General features: G+C 43.6%; 1 protein-coding gene across 4 annotated transcripts in view; it reads left to right on the top strand.

Annotated features, from left to right (window-relative positions):
* The first annotated feature begins 756 nt into the window (after window positions 1–756).
* The window catches only part of ccny (cyclin Y), a 51,289-nt gene continuing 26,307 nt past the window's right edge, over window positions 757–25,738 (top strand). For all 4 annotated transcript variants that reach the window (XM_085172934.1, XM_085172936.1, XM_085172935.1 and 1 more), the window contains exon 1: window positions 757–3,194. In XM_085172934.1, coding sequence (XP_085029060.1) covers window positions 3,041–3,194 — 154 coding nt within the window. In that variant the 5' untranslated portion in view covers window positions 757–3,040. The remainder of the gene's footprint in view (window positions 3,195–25,738) is intronic.

The raw sequence follows: 25,738 nt of genomic DNA on the forward strand, positions 1-25,738 counted from the left end.
GCCCTGTGTGGATCAGAATGTCCAACAGCGGAGGTCAAACCTGAACGTGTCAGCAATGGCTTTGCGTTACCTTAACCGCATTGCGTTTTACATTCCTTTACAATATTATGATGTGGGTCTGTTCAAATACTCCATTAATTGGTAGTCTTTATGATGGCTTCGTTTGGAGGACTGTTCAGGGAGAAAAATGCTGCCAGAAGCCAAATTTTCAAATATCAGGGTTCATGTGATCTTCAGGGCTTCACAAAGTTTGTGGGTTTTTTTTAAATTTTGTTTGATTTTAGAAGGTCCGATGCCTCTAACCAGTGGCATTATTATTTATTTGGGCATTTTTTGCTGCACATTGTTCTATATTTTTGGGATATTGCAGCATAGTTGAGTGTATGTTTAGAAAAAAATATCTGTTTTTGAAGCATTTGCATTAACTTGTCGTTTCCTTTTTTTGTTCCCTTTGCATCTGTATCTGTGATTAAATTGAACACTCTGGTCGTGAGACAGTTGCTCATTTGTTTTTAATGACATATTAGCTGCTGGATTCCTGGTGTATCATTTCTCCTCTGCAGCACGTTAGGAATCGTCAGAACCCATGTGAAGGCCTTTTGGAATGTTTTCACTTCAATAAAATTCTCGTTCAGCCTCTCTGTGTCTTTCTTCTCACATGCAGTAAATGTTAAAGACCTGCATATGACTTAAAACTAGTCAACGGGAGTTCATTTGCTATTAGTTTGGGCTTAGAGAGATAAGACGAAAGGCCTCACGGACCTTATAAGCTAAAGTCTCAGCCTTGGGTTTCTGCTTGGAACATGACGTTCTGTTCTTCGCTGATGGTGAAGGCTCACCTTAATACTGGGACTGTCACTAATAAAGCACAGTCATTTCCCCTCTTTTGTTGCATTTTTGCAGGTGACAGACATTTTGTGGAAGAGCTGCACTTTTAATGGACGAATGGAAGATTAGACAGTGCTCTTAAGCACATTTTCTTAAACCACAACCAGTGGAACACAGATGTGCCAACGGAAAGGAAATATTTGCCTGCTCTCTTTAGTAACGCTATTCTCATGCTTAGCAAATTCAGAAATTGATCCTTACAGGATGGAAGGAGAAAAAAGGGACTCGTGGATGGCAATGAGGGATCTTGATTGTGCAGTGCTTGTGTCACTCCTATGTGTAATCTGCCTCAGAGACCTAGTAACAAAGCAACAAAGGAAAGAATCCAGTATCAGTGAGACCAGCCTTGCTCCTGGGCCTATTGTGAAACCTTATTCCTGTCCAGTCTCTAAAGACTTGAAAAGAATCCACTATTTGGGAACAGTATATTACAGTTGCTTTGAGTTTAAATGCTGCATTTGCATACCTGACCTATGCTATCAGATCAAATGCTTTGTGCGGGTACATCTTACATCCTAATTAAAACATACCATGGGCTTTATTGAAGTGAATAATCATCCAAAATCCTGCCATGAATGCTTCCACACTGCATTCATAGAATAAAAAGCACAGCACAGTCTGTAATCTTGGTAATTGGTAGGGGGGAAAAGAAATGAAAAAAAAAAAGAAGATCAAATTACAAAATACAAGTTTTTAAAAATTTAGATAAGCTTGTCATAAAATGCAGTGCAGGTACAGTACCAGCAGGCTGCACTACAGCATCATGCCTGGTCATCTCAGTCTATACAATCCTGCAAACATTTTTTTTCTCATTTTTCCAGCCTTGGTTTACAAATACACATTGTCGTACATTTGAAGAAACGTCCTGATTGAACTGGCTATTATTCTTCAGGGCTTCACTTTGTTTGCATTCCCAAACCCCAACCAGAAAAAATATCCAGATAATACTGCAAAAATCAAAGATATTTGATTAACCCGTATGGGTTTGCCAGTCATTAGTCAAGATCAAGTAATTTACTGTACACAAACACGGGTGTGGACAGGCGTCTGTGTTTGTGCCCATAACAAGTCATAACCAGGGAAACAGCACAGTTCATTCACCTTTTCAAGCAAAATGAACTGCTTTCTATTTTAAGTTTAACCAACAACTGCATAAAAATATCGGTTAAAAATGGGGTAACGAAGCGTAGCGTCATTACGTTGTATTACATTCCTTAGTTTCCTTGGTTGTATCCTGTTGACGGTATTATAATTGAGCATTTATTACACGGTTGTAACTACCCACTTGAACCGGAACCTTTTCCATCACAGCCACAGCGCAGTGTTTTTTTTTAAAGATATGTTTATGAGCGGCAGGGAGCGTGGAATTTTTAATAAGAGTAATAGTCTTTGCAATTTATATGTTGAGCTACATTTTTTAAGCAACTTTAAATAAAAATCAAAGCGCACTTCTACCTCGGGAGTTACTTTTATCCCCCAATTTCTTTATAATTACAAATGCTTTGTTTTCTGGCCATTAAAGGCCCCTAATTCGAAACTGCTTAAGCAACTTTGGTTGTCGAAAATATGACTGTACTTGTAGTACCTGAAAGCAACACGACAGCGGATGTAGCAGCAGCAGCAGTCTACAGTACTCTGGCAACCATGTAGCGCTGAGAGCAAAAACACCTTCCTCTCCGACCAGCTCAAGTGCCATGTTCTTATATCCGTATCGTTGTAGAGTAACAGTGCTCGGAAAATGTGTCTCAGAGAGTAAACGCACGCTCGGAGAGGAATTACAGGGCGAGGGAGTCGACAGCGATACCGAAGCCTGCTATCCAGGGGCACTACCTCCCCTCGCCTGGAGGTTTGGAAGTGGACATTTAGCTGCTTTTCTTTTTCATTAGCCAACCTTGGCGGGGTTTTTTTCTTTTTCTGTTTTTTTCTAGTAGCTCTCAATGGCTCCATTTGTTTAACTAAGCGTGCCGTGGACGCGAGAGAAGGGCGTGTAACGCAAATTGTACCAGGGCAAAGCTCGTTTGCACCGGGGTCCCGTCTCCGCGTTACCGCCCCGTTTTTTCCTCTTGTAGTAAGGCTAGCAGCAACAGCAGGGAGAAAGCCTGCCGGGTGGAGTTGGGCTTGAGGAATACAACCGAAAGCTGCTTTCGCAAACATGGGCAATACAACCTCCTGCTGCGTGTCGTCGAGCCCCAAACACCGGAGAAGCAACCACTCCAGGCTGGAGCCCTACCGGCCCGAGCCGGAGCTGAGTCGCGAAGACACGGGTTGCAACCTCCAGCACATCAGCGACAGAGAAAATATAGATGGTAAGATGCAGACTGGCTTCTTTATGGCATTTAAATAAAAATAAGAAACTACAAGTTTTTTTTCCCTCTAGATATTGATATTATTTTTATAATAGTGTTGCAAATCGTTTAGTATTTCATATATATTGTGATTTATTACTCCAATATGCTCACGCTTCTGTAGAAATAGGCGATTAAACAGGTAATGCGACCTTGCAATGTCTGTGCGAAGGACCCACCCACCCATAATACCAATAACTGCGGTAACTGTGGGCTTCATCTTCATTGGACTCCTAGCTTGTAAATCTGCCATATTTCATGTTTCCAAGCTTGGATGGGTGCAACATGAGGATAGTTTTCCTCAAAAAAAGATAAAAAAAAATAACAATTTCACTGATACCTTTCATTCCTATGACACTCTGCCATAGAAAAACAACAGTGGGCAGGTTGAATGAGTCCGATGTCTTCAAGGTGGACCTCTGTCTTGTACGATTTTTGTCAGGCGTCTGCATGTGAAAGAAGGCTTAAGGCAGGGCAGTTTGAGTGCGGGTCGCTGTTCTGGTGGGAGGTGATGGTGCTGGACAGGGTGTCCACTCACTTCCCTTTTAAGTAGGAGACGTGTAACCAGTTTAAACTCTCATTTACACCAGCACATTCACACTCTCACACACACACAGATAAAAGTCAAGTGACACTGCTTTTGGCCTCTAAACATTAACACAGCTGTTGGAGACAAGTAGCATTTGAGTAGAAGTAGTATTTCAGTCTGACTGAAACAAATTTATTTAGGATCAGTGACTTCATCTGATTCGAGCCAGGCCTTAAGTGTCCCTGTTTGTGTATCCTTGAAAATCAAAGAAACCCTGCAGAAACTCTAAGGAAATGCGAGGGAGAGGGAGTGAATGGGGGGAAAGGAAGTCATACCAGCATGCCATAGCAGTAAGGAAATTACCAGTAATGCTTGAAGAGATGTGCAGTAACTGTGAAACATTAGCAGGAACCAGCCCCAATGCTGGTTGCTGAAGCAGACTTATCACAGTTTCTCAACTGTGGCAGTGTTTTTTTTTTTGGTCCCCTCCAACCACCACCACAGTGTACCAAAGCTACAGTGTACTGCTCTCAGTCTAATGCCTTTTTCCAGGCAGGAGATGTGTACCATTGTGTACCTAATATTTCCTACGCACATGACATTGCGCAATACGAGTTTTCTTACTAAAACATGGTGGAAAGACCGAAATGTGTTCATTTTTGTTTCTCTTTCAGTGCTATTTATGACTTTCTCCAAAGTGGTTGCATTTTTTTGTGAGCTGCACAACTCGCACTGTAATTAGTGACGTGCAGTCGTACCCTTGCCTGTCTGTTAACGTGTCATGAGTGTTACAGACAAGACAAGTGACGAGGGTGCACATTTGAACATGAAGCCGACCCACTCAGATGCAAACGTGCATGTCTGAAAGAGGGGCTCACATGATGTGCTTTGAATACAAGCCCTGAACTGTTTCTTCAGCAGCTTTCTAAATAATGGATCGGTCGTGGAGTGGGTCATGTGAGTGTTGGCCTGCGTGGCTTTTAATAAGCATTTGGATGTTTACGCTGCAAAGGATTTCTTAGTTGCTAACCACTGATATTGATATTTCTGATGTGGGTTTGGATACCAACAGGCTAAGCAAAGTAGCACAGAAATCCTTTCTACCTAGTTCTTTCAGGTCCTCTTGGGGATTCAAAGGCATTCCAAGGAGGGGCCTGCCTGGGCCTCCCGTTGCCTCATCTGGGCCCACAGATCTCCCGTGATATAGGCTGTCTCTGATGAGTTGTGAGATGGGCTTCACGGTTAAAAACACCCTTTAGTCACAGCCCGGCTCCTGATTACACAGCCCTGTGCCTCAGTCCTGCTCCAGCTTGTTTATTTTCCATGTGTTTACTGGGTTTTGAGGTAAACTCAGTTCAGTCCACTTTTAAACAGACACGTTTATTATTCAAATCTAGTAGATGCGTGATATATGTAAAGTCAGATCAGTAGTAGTAGTGATAATTGCTGTTATCAAGCAGTCACACCTCTCATTATGGTTATAACACTTTCACAAGAAGTTGTGTGAGGTCAGTCCTAATAAAGAGCAGATTTATCCACGCGCCCAGACAGCTTTCAAGGGAAACACATGTTTGGCAGCTTGTACCTGCAGTTTGATTTCATCAGTCAGTGACCACGGCATTCTAACAGGAGTACAAGTATAAGAAGTAAACATATATACCGTCAGATGCTACCATAAACCTTTACCTGGATAAATAAATGCTTTTGGTTGTTTAGACCTTCAGTAGATAGATTATTAAGTTAAGTAAACTGTTTTATTTCACAGAGTCACTGGACAAGAGCTCAAAGTAACCAACAAACCAACAAATCCAGAAACAAAGCTCAGCATTGTGCCGTTTACAATAGATAGAAAGCAGGACACAAGAGCAGACTCCATGCTGGTTATTTGTGTTTGACCCAGGCTATTTACACTAGTGATTAGGTAGTGACCCTTTCACCCTCTCACTGGAACTATAATAGCATTCCATAGGCACAAGACTCATCTGTTTATCCTGCACAGGATCACAGCTTTGTCCAGGGAACCGGGTACATATATATATATATATATAGATATATATAGATATATTCGATATAATATGACTTTAGCTGTACAAAGTGCATCTCTGCCCCTTTGTATTGTGTATTATTATTTACGTTACCCTGGCTACACAGAGCTTGTGATTTATTTGAAAAAAAAACTGCTGACAGTGGTGACAGCACATGACCACACTCTTGTGTGTTTGTGTGTGCAAACAAACCACCTGAGTGCACATCTTACTTAGAAGTATGAAAGGCTCTGCTGCTGGGTTTTTGTAATCATACTGTATAGACTGTTTATGTTCAGTCTGCCTTGTTATGGCTGTTTTGCAGATTATGTATAGCAATGCCCATGCAGAGATTTGTCAGGGTCAAGTTCGTAATCTGTAATACAAATTTAAGCAGCTGGTTCCAAATGAGAGGATATTGCTGTTAAAATACTTGTGCTTTCTCTCCGGTGTTGTTAGACCGGTGGCCTGTGTGGTTACTGAGCAGATTACACAGTCGAGATGGTTTCTATTTTAAATGCATTTGATATAAAAAATTCACGACTAGTTATGTAAAGATGTGTTTCTAAAAATCTGTAAAAGGTGGCTTTTTCAATGCAGCATAGGTGTGTGTGTATAAAGGCTTTATTAGCATGACTAAACACCAAAAATATATATATTTTTTAAATACCTTGAGTTTGTCTGTCATCACACACATTTCCACAGGTAATATTTCTGATTATTTATTTATTTTTAATTAAGAAGGTGAAAGTATGAGTTTCTCCTCTCTTCTGAATGGAAAGTCATGTTACTGACTGAGAGCTCGATTTTTAAAAATTATTCTTAACACTCCCTGTAGAAGAAACAGAGGACATGATTTGAACAGAGATAACGATTAGACCTCTATGTGCTTCTTTACTTTCATTGCTGCACAGAATAGAGAGTGGGATCTCCAAATCAACAGCAGCTCTATTTTTAGCCTAATTTGATCAGAGACCTTTGTAATGTTGAACCGCAGCTCAGCAGCACCAAGTAACGGTAAAACTAAACCTCTTGCTCTCTCTTAGAAGTCAAAGAAAAGTAAAAGGTGATTAAACAGATGGATCCCTCGCCCTGTTTGGATTTTACTTACCACAGACATCTGTAAATGAGCAATGGCTTCAGGCCCAGCATTTGTCCATCTCATCAGTGTTAAAATTAGTTATTTCTGGAGCATGCACACGCGCGCGCACACACACACACTGATGAGTCTTGCTTGCAGGCTAATTGAAATCTGGACATGGATTATTCATGCCTGGTTGATGAGCCCGGGGAGTCTCCCAACTATGATTTCCAGACAAGTTGACCTATATCTATGGTGTATGATACTATTTTATTTTGAGTGTGTGTGAGGTGAAAATATTCCTAAAAACCTGATTTGTTAAATGTCTTTTGTAAGTATATAGATGTTAGATTTATTTTAAGTAGGGATTTTACCCATACCCATGTGAACCATATCAAGTGCAGAATTGCAGAAATTCATATTTGAAAATTGACATAATTAAAAACTGCACGTCAAAGCTTTAAGATGTTGCAAATCAAATCTTGAGCCAACCTGTCGCAGAGCTTTGCTGGATGTTTTCATGTTTCTCGAGGATGTGACTTTAGATGCTGTTCATGTGCTGTAGATTTATACCTCTTAGCCATAATAGGCTGAGCGGTAATGTCATCACCCCGCTGGATGGGCACATGGTTGGTGTGGACACCCAAGCTTGTGACAACGCAGCCACGTAGCTGCCACTTCTTCTTTTGTCCTCTGCGGTGCAGTATCCTTAAAAATTTTTAAGGACACACTGCACATCATGCTGAGATGGGCCACATTTTCATCTCTATGGGAATCACCTATTGTGTTATCTTTGGCATTTTTCATACATTCAACTAGGGCTGCACGATTAATCGTTAGAAAATCGCAATCTCGATTCATACTTATGTGCGATTTCATTTTCAAATGACAACGATTTAAAAAAAAAAAAAGAAAAAAAAAAAAAAGACGACGACGATTGTACCGCATTTTGATCCGGGACGTAATCTGCATGAAAACAAGCGCTCACTCTTCCTGCTCAACAAATGACAAGGGCGGAGCCTTATACCACGTGATACAGAAGCTGTGCCATGTGATGCTAAAATTGGCAGGGAAAAAACAACGGAGAGCACGTCAGGGATGACGAGAAAGTGACAGGAGTAAATCCGTCCCGGTCAACCACCCAAACATCAATAATGGGAACCTTATACAGCGCTTCCCTATACACGTCGAACTCCCGCAGGCACAAAGAAATTACGGAGGCTATTACTTATCACCTGACCAAAGGTCATCAACACTGTGCAAAACGAGGGATTTAGGAAAATGATTAACACCCTAGACAAACGCTACACAGTGCCATACCACAACTATTTTTCTATTGTTGCACTACCTGCTCTATACACGCAGTGTCGAGCAACGGTGGAGACGGAATTTCAAGCAGTACAACATTTTGCGGCAACGACAAAACATGAGACATTTGTTGTTTTTATGTTTATTTATTGTTTTTATGTTCAGTCTCAACTGTTACGAAGTTGATGTGCAGTTAATAAGTGCAATAAATATTTATATTGGGGAAAAAAATCGTGAGAGAATCGTGATCTCAATTCTAAGCCAAAAAATCGTGATTCTCATTTTATGCAAAATCATGCAGCCCTACATTCAACTGAGAAATAGGGAAGACGTGATGTGTTTTTGTGACAGGCTGCTAAAAACACAGTGCCTAAAGAAAAGAGACAGAATTTAAATTGTGTCTTTGTGAGGTTTTTGTAACACTGTCTCGTCCCTTGACCTAGATAGCTGTTGGATGATTGAATGATTCACAGGTCAGTTTTAATTGACTTAACAAACAGAAAAGGTACAAGAATGCACTGAAAATCAGCGAAAAAGCAGCTCATGTCCAAAGAAAGAATTTGAAAGCGTTTTAGAGTCTTTAGAGTAGCTGTAAAGTCTGGAGAACTATTGCTCAACATCAGGAGACTGTCTGGCACCTTGGAAGCAACATATAAGGAAACTAAGAGTTTTGCATTATAATGATCAAAACAAATATATGACCAGAAAATATTAATTGATTTGATTTAAAGACAATTGGGACAGTCTTACATTATAGAGGGTTCGTACAGGTGCTTGAAAACCTTGAAAATGCTTGAATTGTAATATTGTCTTTTCAAGGTTTGAAAAGTGCTTACATTTCAGATGTGGTGCTTAAAAGTGCTTGAAACTGTATTTCATTCACCACAAATAACTATCTGACCGAATAGTTTTCTTATCAGGTAGAGAAATAACACAAGTCGCAAAGTCTAAAAGCAACATTTCTCCGCCTGGGCTGCCTACCCCTGCATGTCAGTCTGTTTCAATGTGTGACCCCGCCCCTCCCCCACACAGTCGGGGATGAGTGCACTAAACTTGCTGTAGAAATGATTGATATGCGTGTGATGGAGTATGGCACTATAGCACTTAGTTATGGGGATTTATTGAATATGCTGTGAATTTAGCTAACATTACTTAGCAGTAGCAGTAATGTGAGTTACTTTACTCAAATAAAAGCTTTAAATGTTAGTCTGACACTTAACTAGCCAACTTAAGGCTTAAAGAAATAATGGTAATAAGAGGGACTGATCCATATGGGCACAAACAGCCACTTTTTTGTGCTACTGAAGTCCCCTGGCTTTCATTCAAAATCTGTTTATTTTTATAAATTATAAATGGCTTCAACTCACATTGAGGCCTGTGGGGCACTATCAGCCACTGAGACAACATACAAATTTAAGTGTTTTAATATTTCATACTTTAAGGTTGCCTGTTTATTTAAGGTACATTATTTTTAGGTACATTATAATTGTACCTAAAGATATCACGGATGTTAGACTAAATAAATAGATTTTAGGTAGATGCTTGTGCATTCTTAAAGTCTTGTATGTTGAATTAAACTGAGTGTACTTACTGTACATGGTGTTATTAGCACAAACACTTTAAAGGTGATCATTTATGACTTTGACAATAATACAGACAGCAATGTAGTCAAACATCTCACAGTTGGTTTTATTGGGAATTAACTTTAACCTGTTAGGCCTCCAGGGGTTTTCTGAGCTTTCTGTGTCACAATCTGAAAGCAGGGACTCAAGTGCAGAACAGGTTGACGTCTCAGAGCACAGTTTATTTACACACCAGTGCGATAATATATACAGTGACGGGGAAAAATCCAGGGTTCCAAGGGATTAGGGGAAGGTTCTCTCTCTCACGCTCGCTCACGTCCTCACATCCAACTCACACACGTTCGTACAGCTGGGAGGTCACAGGTCTGGGAAGGTAAACTGGAACAAGAAAGGGAAAAATCACTCACAAGTCACGAAGGTAGGGCGTAAAGGTACAAGACCACAGGAGCTGGGAAGAGAGACTAACGTTAGTAGCACAATCATCCAGCGATGAGAAGATCTGTGGCCCAGCCTCAAATAGTAGTTGGGAAATCAGCTGATCGCCAACAGGTGTGTGAGCCAAGGGCGGGAGCCAGCAGTGAGCTCCGCCCAGGCAGAGAGGTAGGGGAGAGAGAAAGCAAAAACACAAGTGTAGCCTTGTGAGGCCGGCTGGGCAGGCACGGGGACCATGACATTCTGCTTGAAAATGAAATGACCAAAATAAATTTTCTCTGCAATTAAAAACTCTGTGTAAACAGCTTTGGTGTCAAATAAAGCTAACACTTGTGAGATGTCATCAGACGTATACATATTACTGCAGATGTTACTATGTCAAAGTTGCTGTGACTCAAACATAAAAAATTAGATTTTTTTTTATAACCCTCGCCTAATTTTTAAAAGTATTTTACAGCATATAACACCTTTGAAAATAAGCTTCGGTTCACATTTAACTCCAGAAAATCATAAATCAAAGTATGGATATTACCTGTCCACAAATTCATGGTGACGCATTTGCTCTTTAAACTTTTTGGTGTCTTTGCTTTGTTTGGTGTCTGTAGAAATGGTTTATATGAGATTTTAGCTGAGATTCAGAGGTTTCTGTGGACACTACTCATGTCGGCACATTTCTGACTTCGTGTTATAACCGATTAAACGTGATCTCCCCCAATTTTGGGTGCGTGGGTGCTTAACTAGTTAAAAAAATAAATAAAATCTGTCTCCTATTTTTTGTGTCGCATAGGAAAGAAGCATCAATACTAGGGCTGCTCGATTATGGCAAAAATGATAATCGCGATTATTTTCACTGAAATTGAGATCTTGATTATTTGACGATGCGTAGTGAGGGTGTGCTGGGAACGACTAGCAGAGGCCCCAGTCCGCGAGATCTTCAACGCACACCTCCGGCAGAGCTTCAACAGCATTCCGAGGGAGGCGGGGGACATTGAGTCCGAATGGACCATGTTCAGCGCCTCCATTGCCGAAGCTGCTGCATTGAGCTGCGGCCGCAAGGTGGTTGGTGCCTGCCGTGGTGGTAATCCCCGAACCAAATGGTGGACACCAGAGGTGAAGGGAGCCACCAGGCTGAAGAAGGAGTCCTATCGGGCTTGGTTAGCCTGTGGGACTCCGGAGGCAGCCGACAGGTATCGACAGGCCAAGCGGAATGCGGCTCGGGCAGTGGCTGAAGCAAAAACTCGGGTGTGGGAGGAGTTCGGAGAGGCCATGGAAAAAGACTTTCGGACTGCCTCGAAGAGGTTCTGGCAAACCGTCAGGCGTCTCAGGAGGGGAAAGCGGTGCTCTACCTGCACTGTGTATAGTGCTGGCGGAGCGCTGCTGACGTCGACTGAGAAAATTGTCAGGCGGTGGAAGGAATACTTCGAGGACCTCCTTAATCCCACTGACGCGTCTTCCAAGGAGGAAGCAGAGTCTGGGGATGAGGGGAATGACCCGCCAATTTCTGGGGGCGAGGTCACTGAGGCAGTTAAACAACTCCTTGGTGGCAGAGCCCCTGGTGTTGATGAGGTCCGCCCCGAGTTCCTGAAGGCTCTGGACGTTGTAGGGCTGTCCTGGCTGACACGCCTCTGCAATGTTGCGTGGAGATCAGGGGCAGTACCCGTGGATTGGCAGACCGGGGTGGTGGTCCCCATCTTTAAGAAGGGGGACCGGAGGGTGTGTTCCAACTACAGGGGGATCACACTCCTCAGCCTCCCCGGGAAAGTCTATGCCAGGGTGCTGGAAAGGAGAGTTCGTCCGCTAGTCGAACCTCTGATGCAGGAGGAACAATGCGGTTTTCGTCCTGGTCGCGGAACACTGGACCAGCTCTTCATCCTCTCGAGGATACTTGAGGGTGCATGGGAGTTTGCCCAACCAGTCTACATGTGTTTTGTGGACTTGGAGAAGGCATTCGACCGTGTCCCTCGGGGTGTCCTGTGGGAGGTGTTGCGGGAGTATGGGGTGTCTGGCCCATTGCTATGGGCCATTCGATCCCTATACAACCGTTGCAAGAGCTTGGTTCGCATTGCCGGCAATAAGTCGGACTCGTTCCCGGTGGGTGATGGGCTCCGCCAGGGCTGCCCTTTGTCACCGGTTCTGTTCATAATTTTTATGGACAGGATTTCTAGGCGCAGCCAAGTGGCGGAGGGCTTTCGCTTTGGTGGCCTCAGGATCTCATCTCTGATTTTTGCGGATGATGTGGTTCTGTTGGCTTCATCGGGTGAGGGCCTCCAGCTCGCACTGGAGCGGTTCGCAGCCGAGTGTGAAGCAGCGGGAATGAGGATCAGCACCTCCAAATCTGAGGCCATGGTTCTCAGCCGGAAAAGGGTGGAGTGCCCACTCCGGGTCGGGGATGAGGTCCTGCCCCAAGTGGAGGAGTTCAAGTATCTCGGGGTCTTGTTCGCGAGTGATGGGAGAAGGGAGCCGGAGATCGACAGACGGATTGGGGCTGCAGCTGCAGTAATGCAGACGCTGCACCGGTCCGTCGTGGTGAAGAGGGAGCTGAGTGTAAAAGCGAAGCTCTCAATTTACCGGTCGATCTACGTCCCTACCCTCACCTATGGCCACGAGCTGTGGGTAGTGACCGAAAGGACGAGATCGCGGATACAAGCGGCGGAAATGAGCTTCCTCCGAAGGGTGGCTGGCCTCTCCCTTAGAGATAGGGTGAGAAGTTCGGCCATCCGGGAGGGGCTCAGAGTAGAGCCGCTGCTTCTCCACATCGAAAGGAGCCAGCTGAGGTGGTTTGGGCATCTGGTAAGGATGCCCCCTGGGCGCCTCCTGGGTGAGGTGTTCCAGGCATGTCCCACCGGGAGGAGGCCCCGGGGCAGACCCAGGACACGCTGGAGAGATTATATCTCTCGGCTGGCCTGGGAACGCCTTGGTGTTCCCCCGGATGAGCTGGAGGAGGTGGCTGGGGAGAGGGAGGTCTGGGCCTCTTTGCTTAGGCTGCTGCCCCCGCGACCCGGCCCCGGATAAAGCGGATGAAGATGGATGGATGGATGGATTATTTGACGATATTTATTTAACAATAACAATGTATTGAATAATGGCTTTAAAGATTGTCAAACAATAATATAAAATAGTGTGCAAATACTGATAACAGTGCAAATGTTTGCAATATAAAACATAAATGAAAAATGTAAACATCTATGTTTAGTGAACTTTGCAGTGTTGCTCTGTGGTGCAGCTACGACACTGTAGCAAAGTTTACACACTATGTCTACTTGATCCACGTTTGACTCCGCGAACCCATAATGTTTCCACACCACTGAAGTTTTTTTTACCTCTCTTTTCAACCAACGGCAGTCACTCTCCTCTCCAAATAACTTCTGCTCAGCTTTCCGAGCTTCCTTCGGGCCCTCTTAATCACGAGAGTCCGCGTTATTTTGTTATCGTTTTTATCGTTTACTCGGTTTTCCTGGGTCTTTTCAGGTGTGTTATGAATAATTTTTTTTTTTTTTCGGTACCGGTACTAGTTTTATTTTGTTGTATTTATCCGCGACACCTTAAAGGCCGGTCCATGAAAATATTGTCGGGCATAAACCGGTCCGTGGCGCAAAAAAGGTTGGAGACCACTGCTCTTAATTGTTGTGACACGTGTTCGAAATGCAGAGAGGTGCGCTCAATTTGCCACACGGAGCAGCGCGAGAGTAGAGCACGAGGGAGGGGCTAATAATCGGCTCAGTCATTTTTAATGATCGTTGAAAGCCCAGATGGTAATCGTGATTAAAGTTCGATTAATTGAGCAGCCCTAATCAATACCTCATGCGAAGACTTATTAATTTGGCCTTGGAGATGATTATCTCTAACAGGCTGATTTGTTCACATTTGCAAATCTTAATTTTTAAGAGAAAATTGTTTTCTGAGTTTGTACACTATAATGCATAATGCACCATTTGCTTTTTTTGTTTTAACAAAAAGGGGAACAAAGGACATTTAAGTCAACCTAAAATGATTTGTTTTCATTTTTCCATGGCCTTACTGAGGTGATGCTAAGTGAAACATGCATTCTTTGTTTTTGGTAATGTGCTGGAAAAGCTTGAAAATGGGCCTTCAAAGTGCTTAAAAAGTGCTTGAATGTGACCCTGAAAAATGTGTATGAACCCTGATTATAAAACAACCTCCGAATCCTTTGCTGTAGGAAGCTACAAAATTTTGTATTTTGGCTTAAAAACTAAAAAAAAATGCCAGATTTGCAGTCCCTGAAAGTATGTTAATCTTCTTCTTAATTAAAGAAAAATATTGTGTCTTTTTCTTTTTTATAACTCACAAAGCACATTGACCTGTCTGACCATTCAGCTAAAGAGGACATAATGGTGGATGGTGTAGCAGCTTTTTGACATCTCTCCCACTCCCTTGTTATTAAACAGAAAAAACAAATTTACCTGATGAAAGAACTAACAAAATAGCTACGCAGTCTTTTAGTTAACTAAAAAAAGAACAAACGATGGCCGATAGGCTGTATGTGACTTTCACTTTGTCTTGTTTTGTTAAGCAAATTTAAATTCTGCAGCATCAGTGCTGTCACTGTTACCCTCTCCACCCATATTGAAAGTGGTTTCTTGTGCAAACTGGGTGGGTTGTTAAAATGCACTTTAGTAAATGTAGGACATTAACAAAAGTTTAAGTGGAGAAAGCAGGTTCAGCAGTGATTTTAGGAGTAGGATGCATAATAAAGAGTGTGAAAGAGGCTGCGGTTGAGCATGAGTTTGAAACAGCTAAGGGGCATTGTTGTCCACGATGCAGAGCGGTCGGATATAATGCGGTCACAGGTGTGAGGGTTTTACAGCTACTTTGAATGTGGATTAGTCTGTCAGTCCATTTCCATCGTGGTAGCTGGAAAATCAGTGTTCAAGTTGAACCTTTGATTTTCCATGTGTCTAAATTATATGTCTGTGTGAGGTCTTAGTCATCCAGGTCATGGTAGTCTAAGGAGCTTGGAAAGAAAGCGACTGGACTTGTTTGTTTATGTTCAGTATATTTGGATCATGTAAATAATATATAGAAGTTCATTTGGCAAAGAAAAGGAAAAAATGTTACACAAAATAAAGCAAAATATATTTCAGTGTCACGTCATCTGTTCTGATTCAGTTACATATCGAAAAGGAGTGCTGATTTAATCTGACCCCTTCACCGTAAGTTCATATATATCAGTTAATATTTTTTTAGCTTCTTTACTGATATAAACTGCAGATCCACCATATTTTTGATGGCCTGCCGGAGGAAATACTTTAGCTTCCTCCAGCGATCAGTTTAGTTTAATGAATATTTTACAGTTTGTCATTTATTGCCTCTTTCATGCTGGAGTATTGTTCCAGGTCTGCAACCTTACTCTTACTCTCTGGGTGTGCAATCTGTTTTTCTTTCTGTGCATTTTGGATGCAGAGGAGCTTTACCTCCTCCACAATATCAAGGATGCTTTTCTCCTGCAACCTGATAGTAGAAATTTCCTCCATTAGGAAGTCAAGAGACTTTATAGTCATCTTTGGCTCCATGTTAGCCACACAACAACTCTCAAACAGGAAGCCTTTAAAGAGTTAAGGGTTCAAAATCTTCTTGATCTTCACATATAGCTCAGAAAAAAACACACAAACTGACTTAAGAAGTGCAACATCCATGCTAGCACCACAATGACTTACTAACTTCCCTTTGACTTGACAGGTTTGCATTTTCCTTACTTTTAAACACCACGTCCTGTCTCCATCTTTGAACAGAGGGCGTGGTTACGACACCAACTGTCTGCCCCCTAAAATGCAGTTTTGAGATCCCTTCCCAGGCTCCTCAACCTCCACTCACATCTACAGGTGACCTTAATAGGTCACATGATATGGTGAGGCAAGGTGTTATAATGGTTTCACTTGGAAGTCTCTGGTGATAATGACCCACTCCTTTTCACAGGTTGACTCATGTGAGGAGGTGATGAGGTGTGATCAGTGATCCTCTGTGGTTTAAATACCTGGAACTCTCAGATGAGGTGAAACATCTTCATGAAATTTAAAGTCCAGTCGCTTTCTTTCCAAGCACCTTAGCCTGTGTCTAAAAGAGTTCAACTAGATGGAGAGTTAGGTATTAGTTAGGCTTGTTTTGAAATTTACAGTGAGACCAAAGCCAGTGAAACTTGAAAATGTGTTAAACTATGTTGTCTTGATCAATATTACCCACTCCTTACCGAACTGATTCCTTACAGCAAGCATCAATATTGTGTAATTATCATCTTCTCTAATGAGTAGCTCTAACGTTTAATCACATTCTTATTGTACAATTCAACATTTTAAGTAATTAGGCCCAACAGAAATCTCTGGAACGAACTGATCCCATGCTCCGAACTTGAGAAAAAACGACCAGTGATGTTTAATTATTAATAGCAACTAAAAGCCAAAGTTGATTAAAATAATTATCCCAATAACGGGCGACCGTGGCTCAGGGGGTTGGGAAGCGCATCTGTAACCGGAAGGTCGCCGGTTTGATCCCTGGGCTCTCTGTCCTGGTCGTTGTGTCCTTGGGCAAGACACTTTACCCTACTGGTGTTGGCCAGAGGGGCCGGTGGCGCGATATGGCAGCCTCGCTTTTGTCAGTCTGCCCCAGGGCAGCTGTGGCTACAACTGTAGCTTGCCTCCACCAGTGTGTGAATGCGAGAGTGAATGAATAGTGGCATTGGGTGCCTTGAAAAGCGCTATATAAATCCAATCCATTATTATTATTAATTGGACAGTGTATTATAGCACTCTGTTTTAATTTAGAATAATCACAACTGTTAGAATCCAGTTTTAGCAATTATCAATTTTCATTTCTGAAATTAAATTTTCATATGACATTTTGTCATGAAATATATGCCACAGTGGGTCAGTAATTGGCAGTGTAAATAATATTTTGCTACCTATTAAAGTCGTTTTCTGCCAGTTGTTTAATGTCAGTATTGATTTCTCTGTAACTCCAATAAAATATTGCAATATTTGCAATTCCCCTAATCACCAGTCAGCACAGTTACAAAAGGAAACTGGTTCAGTCAAATGCAACATGCAGCACGCAGCTACATTTGGTCATTCTCGCTGTTTTGTTTAGGTGATGGTGCTGTTTGGGCAGACTGTGCATTAGGCAGCACACAGAACGAACACTCGCTAGCTGTGATTTCATCTCTCTGTTACCTGGGGTTTTCTCACATTGGTGCAAATTGTCACAGTCAGACTTCACACAGCTTTGTACTTGGGAACCGGCATGTTAAAGGCCGTGTTCATCGGTGTTGTAGTGTCTGCTTTTGGACCATATCTCGGGAGGAATTCTGTATTGTTGTTAGTTACTTGTGTTTAGGCACACTGCTGCACTAACAGGACAGCCTCAGCTTTTTAGATAGGAGCCAGACGTGAAATGTGTTTTTGATGAAGCAAAGAAGCTGCATCAGCTGTTGAGTGGCTATTGTTGGTGGGGATGGTTTGAATCACGTCTGCTTAAGACACTGACAATTACAGCCTGCAAGAAACTCTTTATTTGCCTGACAACTTCTTGTTTTTGCGGGCACAAGCCAGTGATTTCCCTAAAGGAATAACAAATCATTTCAGAGGGACTTGATTTCCATTTTAGAAACAAATTAACTGATTCACAGATTGTTAATGAAAATCCAATTGTCTGTGACAATCTCATTCTGGTGTCCCGGTTGGCTTGATTTGGCTTTCTAGTGGGAAGACACGTTTACTGTCCACAAATGAACTAGTCACTGCAGTCTCCAGAGAGATTCACATCGTAATGGCTTTCTGCCAGTTCTGATGAAGCCTCTGGATCTCTGATAAGGAGCACTCATTAAAATACGAGAACGTGTCTTTGCATGGATCTCGCTGGACTTTCGGTGCTGCTGTACATGTACTGTCATATGTCTTATGAAATAATTTGAGGTATTTGTTTAGTCGGTTAAATACTGTTAGATTCAAAGGTGATATTACTTAACTCTGGTTTTCTCTGGACTTTCCTTCTTTACCAGATATAGGAAAAAGAAAAAAAGTGCTTTGCTTAAGTTCACAAGTGCACTTTTTATAACAAAAATAAGGAATTTCTTTAAATTTACAGCAACATTTTGTAAATGTAAAAATTATCCGTAGTTTGTTTGATGTTAGTGAAATCGTTTATAAGTAATGGAAAGAAAAAAAAAGTGACAAAGGAAATGCCAGATGTGTATATGAAATCATCATTTATAAAGGCCAGTGGGCAGAAGACCTGTTAAAATTGCACTCATGGTTCAACCATGTGCGCGCAGAGTTTTAAATAGGTCTGCTCGAAGGCAGCCCTGATGCTCCACTGGGCCTGAATATTTTGATCTGACCAACTTGGTGTTGCTTGAGAGAAAAATAAACTCAACAGTTAAGCTGCAATTTTGGCCTAAATGCTGTTTTTTGTTTCTCTTTCCGTCTTTGCTGTCAAAATGTTAAGCAGGGGCTTTTGGAAGAGGGCTGGGTAGTGAGGCGTGGGAATGTCGGTAACCTCTGTGACCCAGGTCCTCATTCTGTACTCTGGAGTGTATTCCACACATCCAGCTTGTCAAGAGTGTGTGGCTCTTGCAAGCAGGATGACCAAACAAAATGAACTGCCTGTGGCCGGTGTCTCTGTAGATCCCTACCAGTTATTTTGAATGTTAGAATCAGAAATCAGCTTGAAGAATGCTGTGTGTCTGCTTGCTTGGTGTAACTGCTGCTTTTACCACACAGCGACATTAGATGTGGTGTTTCGGAGGCTTAAGAGATCTTTTAGGGATAGCTGTCAACAGGCCACTTGAATTATTAGAAAAGCTTTACATCTTTTTTTTTTTTTTTTTTTTTTTTTTTTCCGCCTGTCCCATTTGGTTCTTTAGCCGTCAGAATTGTTGTCTGAAGACCAACAAGGATACCCAATGGATTTATTTTGCCAAATGGATCATCATGGCATTGCCGTATTGGTCCATTTGATCGACCTTTGTTTTTATTATTTATTTTATTTTCAGTTGTTACAGACGGGACAGACATGAGTGAGGGATAGGAAAGGGAGAAAGAAAGAGGAAGGAAAAGAAAAACAGAAGGGGAGAGGGACAGTGAGAAAGGGGGGAAGAAAAAATATCTCCGGGATCACCTGTTGAGAGAAAAAGAATAGAAAACAAGCAAAAAAAAAAACCACACAATGCAACATACTATACACAACACCATCGCATTAATCTAGCTAAGTGAAAACAGCAGTAAATACTAAATATTGAATGTTGTTGTGCAGCACGCAGGACAGACAGCGCACAATGTGCTTTGAAGTAGCAGCCAAGAAAGGTGTGATTTAAGTCTACGAATAGTGAACACCCATGTGCACACCTGTGTGGATCGGCGCGCTTGTATTCAAATGGTTTCCCCATGTAATGGTCTGCTAGAGGATGTAGAGAGCCATAGCCCCGTCCCCCAGGGCATGAAGCAGGCATGGAGGAGATCCAGGCCCCAGACATCCAGAGGCCCCAGAGTGCAAGAGCCCAAGGAGGACCACCGGAGGGGCATCCGTGCCACCTTCATGGGAAGGGCTGAGGATCCCCAGATGAGGGGTCACCCAGTAGCCACCGGGCAGAAGCTAGAGGGGGCTGCACCGGCGTGCCCGCCGGCTCTGCCGGCAGCCAGCTGTGCCAGAGTGAACCGAGCCGCAGGCACAGAGGCCGGAGGCCCGAGGGCCCCCCGCGCCCCGGAAGAGGCCTGACCGAGCAGCAGGCGCCAGGCCCCGCCAAGTAGTCACCGGGAGTGAGCTGGTACATACCTGAGCGCCCAGCCCCGGACACCAAGAACCACCAACGCACCGACCCCTGAGGGCATCAGTCACCGGCAGGGAGTGTGGTGAGGGGAGATAGGCCTCCACACTTTGGAGGGCCTTGGAGTTCCCAGAGAGGTGGAGTCTAAGACCCGACCTGACATATAGACACAGACAAACAGGCACACACAGACACAGACATGCATTCCCACCCTCATGCACACATATACAAACACTCAGCACTCACCCAACGCAGGAATAAACGTAAATGGACATGTACACACAATCACACTCCCCAAACATACTCTATATCCCGGGTCCAGGTATCCTCACCCCCAGAGATGGAAACGGCACCCAGACCCAAGAGATGTTACCCTTCCCTCCGGGGTGGAGGCAAGCAGACCGCCCCAGGCTCCGCAGCAGCAGGGAGGCCAATCGGACAGCCAGCATCTCTTCCCAGCCCCCCCGCCCCGATGGCTAGCAGAGAACAGGGGTGTGTTAAGACCCCATACCTCCCTCCTCCCGCTCAAGTGTAGTGTTGCTGCGTGTTGCTCTAAAGTGTATTTAAAACAAGGGAGAGCATGGTGCTGCTGCCAGAGAGCAGCAGGTGTTAGCACGGCCCCTCCCGAGAACCCTCAATGTCTACATGGATTTAAAATTGAGAGGTGGGCACCGGCGCCAGAGGCAGGTTTGAATACACAGACCGTCTACTGGACGCCGTTAACGTGCCCACCCTCAAGGCCCTATATATATATATATGTGTGTGTGTTATGAGAGTGTAAGTAATGTGGATGTCTAAGTTGTGAGATAAAATTGAGGCACAGGTGGCCAGAAGAGGACAGAGGGGGGGGGAATGTCTCCCCTGCACCCTGGTGACACACCCGCACCCCAAAGCCCTACCTGTGTGGGTGGGTGTGGTGGAGCGTGAAGAGGGAGGCAGACGGGGATGGGGAGGAAAAGAAGGGAGGGGAGGGTGTCCCTCCCTAGGGCCAGCTCCCCCGCTGACCCCAATATGCACCCCCGTCCTCTGGTATCCACCAAGGCAAGGGAGCCCAGGCCCATCCAGACCGGGGCCTACGGCAGCAACACCGCCAAGCCCCACAGGACCCGGGGCAGCCCACTCTACCCCACCGCAGAGGAAACTGTACCCACCCCAACATTCAATCATCTCCCAGACTACACAAGACACAGACACCCAGGTTAAGTTTATTCTCCACCTCTCCTATGTCTCTCCCCCACCTGCAGAGTGGACTCCTGCAAAGATGGAACAACCTCCCTGCCAGTTCAAGAGCCCCCCGGTTAGGCCGATGCACAAGAGGCCCCCTGCGCCAGGGCTGAGCCCCCGTGCACCCACCCGCCCACAACCTCGGCGACACACCGACGAGGACCGAAGCCCCCAAGGCCCAGCCAGAGCCCCAGCACGGAGGCGAAGCACCCCCGAACCCCAAACCCCCACGCCCGCCCCGGATCCACTCAGGGGCAGCCAGGCCACCAGGCCAGTAACCTACGTCCGCCAGCACAGACCATCCTCCAGCCCCGCTGCACGCGGCCACGAGGAGAACAACCTCTGAGAGCGACCAGAGCCACTAACCAGGTTATGAACACAACCCCCGGGTTAAGCCCTCCAGGGATAACGTCTCTAGGGGTCCTCCAGGTGCCCTAAGCCCATCCCAACCTCCACATCAACCACAATAGCCAAGGCGGGACCAAACCACGACCCCCCACCCCCGCTAGGTGATGGAGCCGATCAAAGGAGCCCAGAGGGATTGATCTAATGTGGTGGCAGAGGCTATATCGAGACTAATGTGATCTATTAGATAGTTTCTGTATTGGCTAGAATTAAGATTATTTTTATTTTTCCAGTTCATGAGGACCGTTTTCTTGGCGATGCATAGGGCAATAAAAACCATGTGGACTGTATTAATTTCTGTAGTGACATCATCCAAATTTCCCAACAAGCATACTAAAGGGGAGGTTGGAATTTTACATTTCAGACACTTTGATAAGTCCTCACATATCTCGTGCCAAAACTTCTGCACTGGTGGACAGAACCAAAGAGCGTGGATGTAACTGTCTGGTGTATTGCCTTGACAGTGTGAGCAGTTGTTGGTTTACATCTTTACATCTTTACAAAAGTTTCTTTACATCATTCTTTATATTCTATAATAAAAAAGACCTAAAATTAACCTCAAGCCTTTTTAATCTTCCTCTTTATTTGTTTTAAATGTCCTTGAGCACTTAATCCCCCAAAGTGCTTCTGTAGCACAAAAAGTGATAACAAAGCCGTTTTACATCGTGGGCCACATATAGCTCGCTTTTTGATTTTAAGGTTACCTGTAAAAGAAACTGTAAAACCTAAAAAATCTATGCACTCCCTCAGATTTTCCATCTTTGCCAGGCAGATTGTGGCCCCCAGGCGTTATGTTTGATACCTGTGGTTAAACGTTTTTAGAAAGAAAATCAGCCTGTTTTTTTTCCAGTTTTAACCAGCCGCATGACTGAAAGGGAATCCAAGCAGGACGAAATACACAAATTCAGATGTTTGTTCATAACACATTAGATTAGCCTTCCAGCTGTGTTGTGTATAAATGTGCTGTATAAATAAATTGACTTTGCCTGACTTCAACACCTGCTGCTGCTGTTTGATGTTCTTTATGAGGCATTAAAAGAAAAGTGACTCCCTTGGTTCATTTCACAAGTTAAATTGGTCGACCTCCTCTGCAGGTTAGTACAGTATTACATATTTTAAATTAATCTCAAAATAAATACCCGTCTTTCTAAATAAAGAGAGAACTTGAACAAACTAGAAGTTGCGAGTGAAAACACGTTTGCTAAATTATTCACAGAGGCAAGACTCAAATTGAGAAACAGGAAGAGCTGTCATTATCAGCAGATTTTTCTCTTGCATCATCTGTCTAGCTCATACTTTCACATCGGTGTAGTCAGTGTAGCATATTATTTTCAGACACCTTGAGAACGAAAAGTAGGTGTTCATGGGACTTGACAGTGAGAGTAATTGCAGTCAGATGATGCTGCCCTATGAAGGAAACGTGACGTGGGATCATTCTGAGGGTAGAGTAGTGAATGAAGCTTTTCTTGATTGTGGTGACCCTCGTGGCATTGGGGCTGATTTGCCCAGATAAGCTGCGCTCGCAGCCATCACATCATCAGATGGGACCAGTGGAGTTGTTGGTGTCGGGTGAGCAGGTGTGGAGGTAATTACATGCTGCTGATTGGCTTTTGGAAACCGAGCTTGGCTGCCAACATGTCGCCAACACCTGACAGACAACACAGTCGACAATAAACGACTCAGACGCGAGTTATGGGTCATTGCAGTGGGGTGGTTCAGCTAATTTGACGTCGGCTCATTTTCATTTTTGCCTATCATTTATTTCATCACCCATTTTCTAAACTGCTTCTTCAGTTCACGATTCCCCATCACGGTACACATGCGAGTGTGTACCACTAACTTTGTGCATCACTGGAAAGCCATAGTTACTCTGCTGTGTTTGTTTTGGTTGCATGCTTATGTACAAATGTCGTACGTGGGTATGTGTGGATTTTGATTCCAACGTGTTCCAGCGTGCATGCGCGTTGTGGAAATGTCAGCACGGGCACGAGTGTGATGGAGCTTGGCACAGATGGCTTTCCTGTCATCCCCGGCTCCTTCCACAGCTTGACGCTAGATAAAGCTCACAGAGAGAGAGACAGTGGCTTGGATTAGTTGAGGAGCATAGGGTGGCAGGGCTAATGCATCACACTTGAGCAGCTTTCACAGGTCCAGCAAACACAGGCCAAAAGCATATCCGCACTATTGTTACATCTCAAATCAGCGTCATTGTGCTTTTAGAATAAAAGAGCAAGATAAGTACTAGATGCTCAGTAGTTTCCTTCCACTGTTTTAATTCCTTGTTCTTAAATTGACATATACACTTAGAACCCCACTAATATTACAGTGCAGTATCATATTTACTGGATTGTCCATTCCTAGTTTGTTTATACTGAGAGAGGAACTTTAGCTTGGATTGCTTTCTCAAATCTGCATTATGTCCCCCCAGACTGCTGTTTATTTAGACTGCTTCAATCCTGTTACCACTAATTGGCCATATCTGTCCTATGTGTCAGCAGAGATGGTGCTTCAGTACAGCCACACCTCTGATCTGTGTGTGTGCATTTATGTGTGCTTATAAAGATTATTCTAATCCTCAACTATTGTTTCTATTTCCTTATTTGTCAGTTCTTTGCTGTCAGCCCTGTGCGCATGATTTTCTTTCCTACTGTTTTATCAACTGCTGCTTTTAACCCAGACACTGTCTTCAGACCAGTGACTTCCCCAAAACACCTAGTTAAACTGAACTTCTGAGATGAGATCCAATTGCTGTTTTTCTGTGCAGCAGGCATATGAAGGTTTGCATTGCACTCAAAGGCGATGCTGTGGATCTCATACTGCGGATTTCATCCTGTGTTGCACTGTATTACCGCATCAGCAAGCAGTGTAATGTTCTGCAGCAATTAGTACAGTATAAGCAGGTGGTACAGGCAAAGAGAAAGACAGGAAGGGAAGAAAAAGGCAGCAAGCCCGCCTGTCTGTCTTTGCCTTTGATGGGCCTGCCTCTACCATCCGAATCGTTTCAAGCTAGTGTTGCCTAGTTACAGCGAGCAGAGGATGCAAAGGTTGGGAGGGGAAAGAAAGAGGGAGGGTGGGTTTATAGTGCTCAGCTGGGTGCAGAGTAAATGAGTCCCCTCCCTGCCCATTGTTTGCTTCAGCCCCTAATATCCCTCATGTGCTTGTATATCTCAGTCGCACTTGTTATTCCTTTTACATACACACAGAACAAACACACTGAAAAATAAAAATGAAACTCCCACTTTCCACACAGTCTTTGAGGTTGGGTGGAAAAATGCCAGGTCATCTTAGAAAATGTGAAGCTTGTGGTTGTAAATTCTGTATTAGATGTGTAATATGACAGCATGCCATTAAATAATTACATTTATCTGATTATTGAACAACAACGCAGGAAAGTGATCGACATGGGGATTGCATCTCTCTGATTACATTTTTAACTAAAGTGCAGAGCATGTGAGTTTGAGTCACACCTGGCAGCATTTCATGCAATTTTAGCAGCTTTAGCAGCTTGGGTTGCTCAAAAACTGCTTTTATTTATCACGTAGGCAGCAGTGTTTTAACAGAATGTTGATGTAATCAAAGATTCTCCAGCTTTTATTCCTGTTCTTAATTAACACATAGGCAGAAAACAGCTGATGTTGCTTTACCATTGCATTAAATGTGATTGTTAGATTTGAGTGTCTGGGAAAATGTGAGTCACTTGCCGTCTTAAATGCAATGTCGATAACAATTTGGAGTGTAGCCACCCGCTCTTTGCCTCTCTTTGCGATATTTGTTTCAATCTCCATCTGTCTGTCTCTGCAGTCCTTGGTATATTTAAAATGCTTTCTAGCGTCTATTGAGCAATTTTCAAAGAAACTGGGACTTTTGCTGCAGAGTTTGCAGTGCTGTTGTCTTTTTTTGGGAACACTTTTTCAATTTCTTTGTTCCTTCCCTGGGTTGTTTCATTTAAGCTTTTACTAATTACAACCATTCTTCAACGGCAGCGCTCTACATCTGTATGTCGGTACACTTTCAGCCTTAATGGAGTCTTCAAACTTAGAGCTCCAAGGCTCTGTTTCTTTGTAATTCCTTAAAAGGTCTTTTAACTCCTGTTAGTCAGTCCAGGATGTATTAACGCCACAAGGCAGGATGTAGATCTGTAGACAGA

Source organism: Neolamprologus multifasciatus, chromosome 9 (genome assembly GCF_963576455.1).
Source record: "Neolamprologus multifasciatus chromosome 9, fNeoMul1.2, whole genome shotgun sequence".
Classification (NCBI taxonomy): domain Eukaryota; kingdom Metazoa; phylum Chordata; class Actinopteri; order Cichliformes; family Cichlidae; genus Neolamprologus; species Neolamprologus multifasciatus.